Genomic DNA, 12,042 nt, shown 5'->3' with positions numbered 1-12,042 from the left:
AACATTAAAAGAATATGCTCATTATATAAGCAAAACCTACTGATCTTGAAGACATACTTAGAGACAATCTAAGGATCATAGGTCTTCCAGAAGAACATGAGAGAACAATGAACATTAACATTATAATGAGGGAAATAATATAGAACTGCCCAGAACTTCTGAACATAGAAAATAAAATCTAATGGAAAGAATTCACATATTGCCTCCAGAATATGATATGCAGAGAATACAAAGCCAGTTTGGTTGGAATATAAAATACTTTGGGGTAAATAATGTGAATTTGCTATGCCCAGATTACATGGGACTCTAAATGTCAAACAGTGTAGTTTATATTTAATACTAAAGATCATAAGGATAAGGACCAGTTGACATTTCTTGAACATAGAAGTGACAAAATGAGATCTGTGCTTTAGGAGTATCAGTTTAGCAGATGTGTTGGGATGGAATAAAAGAGACTGAAAATAAAGAGATTAAGTTAGAGGGCTATTATAATATTCTGGGTGAGGGTTGATGAGGTCCTGAACTAAGGTGGTGGTCATATAAATTGGAGGAAATGTGTATGTCAGAAGTGTTATGGAAGTATAATTAACAATACTTGGAAATTGATTGGGTGAATGAATGAAGCATATATTAAGTTCTTACTATGTGCAAAGAACTGTGTACTAAGTAATGGGAAGACAAATAAATTAAACAGGTCTTGCTCTCAGAGAGCTCATACTCTTATGGGTATGAGTTCTGAAGGAAAGTAAAGACTTGAGAATGACTCCAACATGAGTTAATGGAAAGATGCTTAACAGAAAGAGAGTATTTTCAAGGATGGATGGGTTTGGAGGAAAGAAAAATAGGTTCTGTTTTGGACATGTTGAGTTTGAGATGTCTGTGGGATATGCCTTGTCTTTAAGGATTCTACAAACCAAAATGATAAGCTAACTCAGTGTTATCAGGTAACTTATAGTAATTGTCAAGTAAGTGGTACAGAGTAAATACCCTGGGAAGTGAGATGGAAGAGATCACTGTTGAGTTATTGAGGGTTCAGGAAAGAAAGGGGCTTTTGATCTGAGTCTTGAAGAATGGTTGGGATTTGATTAGGTAAAAAGAAGGATGGAGGGTGCTTCATAGATTAGCAGTGAATATCTTTAAACTTCTATATGATTTGCCGTCACTACCAAAATTATAATCATAGTCAGCCTGCACAGTTCCACACAGGATAGTTTTATATACTCAACATATGTGTGGGGAAATATCCTGGGAAGAGGAGGCAAGATCTGTCTTCTAGTTTGGGTTCTGTAACTTAGTAGCTATGTAATTTAGGCAAGTCACTTAATTTATTTGAGCCCTAGTTTCCTCATCTGTAAAATGCATTGTTGGTAATAGCTTCATGGACTACCTTACAGGATTGTCATAAAGATCAAATAAGATAATATACTTTACTACAGAAATTTTAGTCATTATAATGCTATCTAGGGAACATGATATCAGTTAAACTTATGCTTCTAAAGTGCTTTATTATTTACAAAACACCTGACTCATAGCAGAATATAGTCCATGTGACTTCTGAGTCTTCTTATCACAACACTACTCTCCCAGTGACCTGGGTATCCAGGTCTTGACTATGTCTGCCCCTTCAGCATTATAGGGATAACCCTGGAATGTCAGTGGTAATTTTCTAATGTCATCAGCTCAAGAGCATACTGCATGCTTTCCCCCAAGATTGTTAGTTAATAATCATAATTAGCCAGCTGTAAATATCTTTAAGAAAAGGGTATTTACTAAGGTGATACAATAAGAACAGTTGGCACAAAAACGTGCCCAAAAAGTCAGTGATGTATTCTCTTATAAGTACATATAGAGTACAGATGAAAATGAACTCATTCTTAGGAAGCACACGTGAAGGTAACACATAGCTTTTGGTCACTTAAAGTCCTTTTCTTTTATTCATGGGGTGCTCAAGAACTTCTCTTTTAGCACAGTGAATCTGTGTCTACCTATCCTTGGACCAACTGGCAATAGCATCTGCATTGGGAACCATCTCTAGGGCATTAAAAATAAGATGGGAGGTCCAATATCATCCACATCTTTCAAAGATGGAGAGTTCTCTTCTGGTCAGGGCTGGGGAGACCTTATCATTGTAGAGTTTGAAGACGCTCTCTCCACTCCCCAAATCTTTCTTCCCCAGTTAGTTTCTCCTCAAGGCTGTGCTGAAAAGCTGTATTTGATTTGATTTCTGGAAAAACTTTCACGTTCACTCTGGTTTTTATAAAGGATCTAGATAATGTAACAAAACCTGATAGCCATTTGGAGTAGACCTCTTGTCTAGAGCCATTTCACTTTATCAAGTGAATTTTCATTACCTAGTCTAAGGTTTTTTGATTAATTTATTAAGACACATTCTCAGTTAAAGCTAAAATATGATGGAGTGATTTAACACCCCTCGTCCCCTGTCCACCATCTTCCCCCTTCTATAAGTATTATTTTCATTTTGCAGATGAATAAAGCAAGGCTTACAGAGGTTGTGACTTGCCCAGAGTCACCTACCTAGTAGGTACTAGCATACTTAGTATAGCCTATCTTGTCCCATTAGTTATGTTGTCATCCTCCTTACCTCAAGACTGGAACCATTTGTGTTTTGTTGCCATGAACAAGAAATGTATTTTCTCACACATATCTAACCAACTTCATGTTCCCTTTCTTTCCTCTTACTCTCTTAAGTCACAATTTTTTTTTCTGGATTCAGATCTATTACTCTTTATATCTTGTTTTCTGCACAAAATTCCCATTTTTACTATGCCAACATAGTGTGATAGATGAGGTGACAGACTTGGGGTCATGGAACCGACTTCAAGCCTTGGCTCTGCCACTTGCTAACTGTATGGCGCTGGACAAGTCATTTAACACTCTGGGCCTCTGTTTTTCAATTTACAAAATTAGAGTCTGAATTGGATGACCTCAGATGACCCTCCTAGTTATAGATCTATGATCTTGTGATCTCCCTTCTACTTCCCATTACAAATTCCATTCACTTGCCCAAAGGTTCTTAGACAATGACTTTCCCTGTTTCCTATCCTCTTTCTTCTTGTGTTTTCCATTTGCCAGCTTCTTTTTTCCTATTGCCATCCATATTTGTTCTCTTTCTGTGGCTCATACTAAGAAAAAAAGGAGTCAGAAAAAAGAGAGAGAAAGAGAAATTGGTGAGATATCTCTTGGAAATATACTTAGCATTTATGTCAACCTTGTTGGGGTCTTTACTAGAAAAATGTCTAGAACAGAAATCAGCAAAGTTAATAGGCAGGGATCTGCTATCAGCCCCTTTCCTTACATGCAAGCCCTTCATGAGCTGAGGTCAGACACTACTCTATGCCATATTATTTGTAAAGATTATTTCACCCAGTTTTCATGGATCAGGATAATTTTCTATCTGTTGATTATAGAATTGTATATTTAGATCTGCAAGGGACTTTAGAGACCATTAAGTGTCTAACTGCCTAATTTTACAGATGAAGATACTGATGCACAGAGAGATTAAGTGAAATGTTGAGGGTTACAAAGCTAATGTCTGTGGCAAGATTTAGACTTAGATCTTCCTGACCAAGTACAACACTCTATCCTCTGCATCACTCAGCTTCTTTGCTGTCTTACTGACCTGATGAATTCTCATCTTGTTCATTGAGAATCCAAGAATGCCTTCTTGGACAAAAAGATAGTACTCTTTATTGCTGTTTTTAGTAATAATAAATAATGAAAACAGCAACTTCTGTGCATATAGATTTAGGTTTAAAGCTCTATACATTATTTTTATTTGGGGTGGGGGTAAGGCATTCAGAGTTAAGTGACTTGCCCAGGGTCACATAGCTAATAAGTGTCAAGTATCTTGAGGAGGGATTTGAACTCAGGTCCTCTTGACTCTATCCACTTCACCCCCTAGATGCCCATTCATACATTCTTTAAATTTGATCTAGCCTTGCCCTTCAAAACCTCCTTTCTAAATAGCCTTTGTGGGAAAGATTTCTATATACTGTAGTTATTCTCAGCTGCTTCATCATAATACTAACTTACACATATAGAGCTCAGTACCCTCATTTGTAAAATAAGGATTTAGGACTAACTGGTCTCTGAAGTCCCTTCCAGCTCATCTGTGATCCCATGATTATTTTAGAAGACAGTTCTGCTTCAGGAATATATTGGAATAGGTGAACTCTGGTGTCTATTCCAACTTACTAATTCTGTGGGTCTTTTAAGTAGCTGCTGGCCTTGGTTTCTTTGCTGTTCCAGAGATCTGTCTCAGAGTTCAGTTCCATTATTCAGCTGTAGAGGAATGAAATATCTCTGATTGAAGAGATTGTTTATGTGATGCAGTTAGAATAAGGTTGACTCAGTACCTAGCAGAAGTTTCTCTGTATCTGCAGATTTAAGATACTGCCTCTAGTGAGTGTACTGGTGTTGACTCCTTTAAGGACTATATGCATAATCAATCAGGGCATCTTTTACTCAGTCAGCCTCTTTAACTTTATAACTTTGACTTCATTATAGCAAATTTTTCAATACATCATTCCAAAATGCATCATAAAATTCTCCCACTCATCCTCCTCTGGATATTGTAGCCATAATACCTAAGATACATGGGGAGCATCTGAGCATTTGAAAACATTGCCATCATTCCTCACTGGTGATACCAACCAGCTTATCTCCTTCCCCTAAAATATTAAATGTTGTATCATCTCAACACAACTTCTGTTTGGCTGTTTGTTGTCACTAACTACTTTTACATATTAGGAATTTGCACGCTGATTCTGGTGCTCATCTTAGGTTATTGATGGATGATGTCCATGGCTTCTAAGTCAGTTCCTAGAGCAAGAAAGCATATAGAAAAATAATGATCACTTCATGAACCTTTTCCCCTCATCTATAAAATGATGGTTTTAGAATAGATGATATCTGAGACTTTGTAGTTCTAAATCCTAAGACCCTGTACTTTTGTTCCAAAGGGGGTGAGATCAAGTAGTAGAAATCACACTAGACCAGGAGCTAGAAAATACGGATTTGGGATCTGCTTCCTTCCCATAATACATATGTGAGTTTAGGAAATTGCTTCTATCTTAGAACCTTAATTTTTTTTTCGTCTGTAAAATAGAGATAATTATGCTAGTACAGCTCTTCTGAAGAAAGTATTTTGCAGTCAGTAAAGTACTGTAAATATGATTCCTTTAACCTTGGGCAATGTATTTAACTTCCTGACTCTCAGTTTCCTGATATGTGAAAGGAAGAATAATATTTCAACTATCTGTATCATAAGAGGGGTAGTATAGTATAGTGAAGTGAACACTGGACTTGAAATCAAGAGATCTGAGTTTGAATGCTGCTTCTAACACATAAAAAATGTGAAACCTTAGACAGATAACTTTATTTCTCTTAGCTACAGCTATAAAATGGATGCAATGCTTCTATATAGCAGTGTGAAGAAAAATAAGAGGTTTAATGGACTGTAATATTAACATGAGTCAACTCTGTGACAAGGTAGTTAACAAAAAGGTAATGTTATTTTAGACTACCTGTGTGTACTTAAGGTACTTATAGAATATACTATATACTATATAGAATATACTAAGAGAAGCATAATATCTAGAATGAGACATGTGAGGATTGTAGTTGTACTCTTCCTTGGGTCAGACCAGACCTGGAGGAACTACCATGTTGTGTTCTGGGTGCCACAGTTTGGGAAAAACATTGACAAATTGGAGTGCATGAAAAAGAGGGCAGCCATAATGATGAAATAACGTACAATCATGACATTTGAGGATCAGTTAAAACACATCAGGATAATTAGACTAAAGAAAAGATCTGAGGGGAAGTTCATGATAACTATATTTAAGTTTTTGAAGGACTGTCATGTGGAAGAGGGATTAGACTTGTTCTACATGTCCTCATAGGGCATGGCTAATAACAATGAATTAAAGTTGCAGGGAGGCAGATTTAGTTTTGTTATTTTTTTAAAAAAAGCCTTCCTAACAGAGCTATTTGAAAGTGGAATGTGGTGCTTCAAGAGTAAATGAGTTTCCCAGTGCAGGAGGGCTTCAGTCAGAAGTAGAGTGGCCTGTTGAGATACTCATTGGACTAGATGATCTTTAGTGCCTTTCTAACTCAGGGATACTGGGTCTATTTTTAACTTACACTACTTATCTAAAAGGATTTCTGTGGGAGAAGTGCTTTGTAAACTCTAACGTGCTATATAAATGAGTTATTTTTAATATTACTGTCATAGACTTAATATTGTTTAATTTTAATATTATTGTTTCAGCCCTTCTTGGCTAATTATATAATTCCAAATTATCAACACAACATTGAAATGTATACATTTTTTTTCTTTTTAGGTTCTTTCCTTACTCTTTAAACAATTTCCCTTCTTTCCTCCTGGAAATGCCATCAATTTCCCTATTTCTGTTGAGGGCACCACCATCCTCCCAGTCACCCAGGTTCGTAACCTTGGAGTCATTTTTGACTCTTCCCTCTCCCCCAACCCCTATATCCAACCAGTTGCCAAGCCCTATTGATTCTACCATCACATCTCTTGCATCCATTCCCTTTTCTTCATTCACAGGGCTTCCACTCTAGTTTAGGCCTTCATCATCTCTCATCTGGACTATTGTAATAGCTTCATAATTTGTCTCCCTGTTTCTAGACTCTTCCCTATCCACACAGATGTAAAAAAATAGCATCACAGTATCATATATTTAGAGCTGGAAAGGACCTTAGAGGCCATCTAGGCCAACCTCCTAATTATATAGATGAGGAAAATGGCATCCAGAAAGAGTAAGTGTCTTGCTCAAAGTCAGAATCGTAGTAAGTGGCAGAGCCAGAATATCTCTGATATTCAAATCCAACAGAGCTGTTCATGTTATTCCCTTGTAAAACCTTTAGTGGCTCACTATTGTCTCTATAATAAATACAAATTTCTTAGTATGATATTTAAGGTGCTCCAAAGTCTGCCTCCCTTCTGGTCTTATTTCACATGACTCCCTTTTGCATTCTCAGTATTTCAGCCAAACTGGGTAACTGACTATTCCCTCAGTGAGGTAATTCCTCTCCTACTTCTGTGCCATTGCACAAACCATTCTTCATACTGGAATATACTGCTTTCTCATCTTTGACTCTCAGAATCCTTATTTTCTGTAAGGTTCATTTCTTGTCACCTTTGTGAAGCCTTTTCTGTCCAGTTGTTAGTGTTTGCTCTCACCTCAAATTACTTTTATTTACCTATTGTTTCATGTTATATCCACCTCTAGTAAAATGTAAGCTCCTGGAGGGCAGAGACTATTTCATTATTGTCTGTTTCCCTGATGCCTAGCATGGTACCTTGCATGTTGTAGATGTTTAATGAATGCTTATTGACTTGAATTCAATCAAATGTTATCCTGTACACATCAAAAGAATAATAAATTGTAAGTTACTTAGAAGCAAATGTCCTCTATATTTTTCTTTTTAAAAAATAACTTACCTATTTTTTGCTATTCTGCACTTAACAAAAACCAATAACATACATCCTCCTTTCCCCTACTCTGAAAATGAACAAAACCTTCCTTTTGCTCTATTTTTTCTATATCAGCACTTCATAAACCTCACAATGCTCTGTAAATGTGAACTATTATTATTGGTATCATCACCATCACCACCATCATCACCACCACCCCCACTATCATCATTATCATGATCGTCATCATCAGACTGAGGCATAGGGTGATGAAGATTTGGATAAAGATTGTGAATATGTACAGCAAAGTCTGGAACCTGAATTTCCCTTGGCTCCTGAGATACTATTGACTAGACCCTACTGTCACTCATCTACTAATACAATATATTTTTCTTCAACTAGAAAGCATAGGGAAGTTATTCAAGAGGCCTTATACCACACAAAGAGAACAACAGGGAACAGCAATTTAGTACAAATCATGTCATTAGGAACATATATTTCTCCTCCACTAATGAAAGGAATCTTTGTCATAGATTACACTTCCTTTTCCCATGTCTGTTGGTGGTGGTGGGATTAGAACTTTGTGGGACTGTTCAAATAGAAAAGCACTGCTTTTCCAAGATCTGAGACATATAAAATAAGAACTACAAGAAGTGGTTAGATATGGTTTCTAGTACTTTAAAACCCTCACTTTATTGCTTATTTTTAAGCATTTCTTTCTCTGTTTTCTTTTTAGATGCCATGATTGTGGGGCCATCCTTGAAGAATATGATGAAGAAACATTAGGGCTAGCCATTGTAGTGCTCTCCACGTTCATCCACCTAAGTCCAGATCTTGCAGCTCCTTTGTTGCTGGATATCATGCAGTCTGTGGGAAGGTGAATGCCATTTTCTGTCTATTTAGATAAGAAGACTCCCTCCACCTCATATGAATTTCTATGACACCAAACCAAATAATTCAATAATGAAACAACTTACTCATTTATTGGTTGTTTGGTAAGAATAATACCAAACAACTGGGCTGACTCAATTTTGTTGCATGTGGTTTTTGTTTTAATTTTTATTGAACACAGTTAATTTGTGAACTGAATTTGTCAATAGTTTGGATGTTGTGACACCATTTCAGAGAGGTATTGTAGGCAACCCTCAAGCTCAGTCTGTTGTGAGTAGTAAGGCAACATATGCTAGTACTGAGTGGTCTCTATCCTGTCCTCATTTTGGTAAAGACATGAACCGGTTTTATTGAATGAGCAGAACTGTATTGGGAAGTAATAGAATCCAGTATATAGGGCAAGGAAATAAATATGGCAGATTTCAAAGATTAGCTTGGCCTTGAGAATTGAAGGAAAAGAAGTAGCTTTAGGGATTCAAATCCTTCATCCTGATTAAATGATAAATGTATTAAGCTTAGTTGCCTTAGACCATTTATTAGGACAAACATGTATGATGTGGACGATCTTTCAGAAGATAAACTTATGAAAGCTCATGACAGCCACTAACTAGTTATGTGACTGTGGATGAGTTACTTCCCTTCTGAGTTTTTACATTTGTAAAATAGTGAGGTTGAGCTAGAGGACCTGTTCTTTCTAATTCTTAATTATTATTATTCTGTTGTTCTGTGGATGATACATTTCCTAGATTCAATCAAATGCTAAACTCTAGTTTTAGCACATTGGGCTTTTTAAACAAGGGGGATAAGATGTCATTCAGTTCAGGTGTAATTTGTGGAACGCCTTCCCCAGCACTGTGGCAGGACATATAAGACAAGTTTCCTGCTCTCTAATGGCTTATCCTTTAGCTGAGGATAGAAGTGAAATGAATGCTTAAAATATTCAAGAAAATTTTCACAGCAGCATACAAATAAGTACCAAATGACCAGTAAGGCAATAAGTGGGATAGGGAAGAGGGCCTTTGTTACAGGCTTCATTGTAGCCTGTTATTTTCTTTTTATTGTGGATAGCTGTATTTTAGGGGAAGTGATTTGATTTATTATATAACTTAATTCAAGAAATAATGAGTTATACTAAAATGGACTGAACTGGGTCAAATGAATTTTGTCACATATCCCATTACAGTACAGATTTTGATATGACTCTGCCAGACTCCTGTTTGCACTGACTGGTGGAATCCACACAGTGGGTCTAGATACTTCTTCCTTAAGGTTCTAGGGTTAATTATGAAGGCTTAGAAGTATCTTTCTGATGCTATTGCTTATGAGTCCCCACTGGAGAGCTTTACCTGCTGATTATTATTTGCTAACCATTAGCCAGCCAGAGTTAGCTTTTAGTTAGGGGTATTAGGAAGAAAACAAATATTTATCAAATTTCTACTAAGTGCCAGGTATTGAATAAATTAATGAATTAAATCCTGCTTCAGATTACCCTTCTTCTTGCCCCTGGAATACTACATGAAAGAATTTTTTTTATTAAATAGATATGATGACCAGTTATTAACGTAAATATTAATTGACATCTATTCTAGGGGAGACTTTTGGATTGGGGTTATGAAATGAGGCACTGTGTAAGTTGTTAGTCTGTTTACATAAAATACTTTAAATTATGCTAGTTAGGAGTCATATAATTTGTCACTATATTGTATTCTATGACCAAGGCTAGGACATTCCTGTGACTATATTTTTTGGTATTTTGTTTAGATTGGCATCCAGCACCAGTTTTTCCAACCAAGCAGAAAGGTAAGGTCCCAAAGTAAGCCAAATACATTTTCTCTACCCTTCCCCCTTTTTTCTTTTTACATTCTTGCTATTTTTTTTTAAGGCACTAAGGTTATACTATAGACAGTACACCTAGCCCAAGAGATAGGAAGCTAGGTTTGAACCTCATCTCTCTCATTTACAAACTGGGTGGCCTTGGGTTCTTTATTTATAAAATGGGAATTGACCACTTCAAAGTTTCAAGTGACTCAAAGGGCAGTGGAGAAATATATGGTGGGCTACATGGTTCCACTTCCAATAAGGAAGAAGAGGAGTAAAGGATATTATTAAGGAGATGGATGACTGAAAAGGAGGTGGGCCAGTTATATTGAATGCAAATGGTAACAAATAAACTAATTGCTGCACTGATAGCAATGAAATATAAAATGACCTAGAGTAAGGTCTCCATCACATTGGGTAAATGCTCTATAGAAGATATATGGTATGGGGAAAATGGATTGGTAGAAGGAGTACCCATATCAATGAAATCATGAATCCATTGATATATTAGAGTATATAGTATGACCTAATTCATAGGGGCCTATGAAACTCTGGTCATGAAATCCCTTTGTAACTTTAAATGCTATCTAAATATAAGATGATTTTTGTTTCTATAAATTGTGATAATGTTCATAGATGTTTAAAATATGTGATTTTTAGCATCCTTGGCCTCAACAGCACCCCATGTCATGATTATAATGCTTACTGTTACTATATTATTATGATTCTTTTCTATAATAAAAATTTTATCTATGAATTTTAGGATATGCATAGTATATGATAATAGTTACATCTGCCTTTATTTCTTATGACACCAGGTCATTTTTTTCTGGAATTCTTCTTTTCTGAGTCCTGGAAACATTTTCTTATCTTTCATTTCTTTAATGGAACTCCTGCCTTTCCAAAGATGCATTAGCTTTATTACAAGGCTTCCTCATTTTCATAACTGTGATACAAATTTCTTGCGTTACTGAGTGTCAAGGTCAGCTCCTAGAGAGGTAGTAGTTAAAATTACAAATAAGATTTGACTTGATTTTTATGATAAGTAAAAGATATTTTTATGATAAGTAAGGCCATTTAGTCCCTACCCCTAAAGCAAGGCTATACATAGTATAGAAGTATGTTCAACAGATGCAGATTCCTGAATTGTTGGATATTTTTAGTTGCTGATTTGCCTTTTTGTGTAAACTACATTACCCAGTTCACAAAGCTCATTAGAAATGCACCATGTTACTCGATATAACTTATACATGGACACAAATGCTCATTTGAATTTAGTTCCAAGAAAAAGTATAATCTTTTGTTTTGAACTATGTCTGTTATAGTCACTGAAAAAGATTCCACAAACTCTTAAAGATTGAAGTTGATGAGACATCATGATTTGAAGCACAAATTTGAATGCATTTTTAAGAACAGACTCTTGTGGATCATAGGCCCTCTAATCCAAATTCTGTCTGAAGTATTAATCCTGTCTACATTATATTTGAACTTCTCTAGTGAAAGGGTACCCACTAACCCACTAATACAATTCATTCCTCTTTTTGATAGTTTTAATTATTAGGACATTTTGCATTCTATTGAGTTTTCCTGTAATTTCTTTTACAAAGTGTTTTTTTTTTAATTAACAAGAATTTGCCTCCTCTCCTCCCTGCCCTTTTTGGGGAAAAACTCTGAGAAAAATATTTATGTTCAAGCAAAACAAACATTAACCATGTAAAAATGAATATTTCATTTAGCATCTTGAGTCCATTGCTTCGCTGTCAGGAGATGAGTAGCATTCTTCATCTTTGTTCTTCTGGAATCGTAATTAGTCATTGCATTGATTAGAGTTATTAAATCTTTTAAAGTAGATTATCTTTACAACGTCATTC

At 35.9% G+C, this 12,042-nt stretch overlaps 1 protein-coding gene across 12 annotated transcripts in view; it reads left to right on the top strand.

Annotated features, from left to right (window-relative positions):
• The window catches only part of UNC79 (unc-79 homolog, NALCN channel complex subunit), a 342,891-nt gene that overhangs the window by 234,798 nt on the left and 96,051 nt on the right, over nucleotides 1-12,042 (top strand). For 8 of the 12 annotated variants that reach the window (XM_072623539.1, XM_072623542.1, XM_072623535.1 and 5 more), the window contains 3 exons: nucleotides 6,366-6,467; nucleotides 8,199-8,339; nucleotides 10,115-10,153. In XM_072623539.1, coding sequence (XP_072479640.1) covers nucleotides 6,366-6,467; nucleotides 8,199-8,339; nucleotides 10,115-10,153 — 282 coding nt within the window. The remainder of the gene's footprint in view (nucleotides 1-6,365; nucleotides 6,468-8,198; nucleotides 8,340-10,114; nucleotides 10,154-12,042) is intronic. The other 4 variants (XM_072623545.1, XM_072623540.1, XM_072623541.1 and 1 more) reach the window with 1 other exon arrangement.

Source organism: Notamacropus eugenii, chromosome 7 (assembly GCF_028372415.1).
Source record: "Notamacropus eugenii isolate mMacEug1 chromosome 7, mMacEug1.pri_v2, whole genome shotgun sequence".
Classification (NCBI taxonomy): Eukaryota; Metazoa; Chordata; class Mammalia; order Diprotodontia; family Macropodidae; genus Notamacropus; species Notamacropus eugenii.
This window is presented reverse-complemented; position numbering and strand designations above follow the sequence as displayed.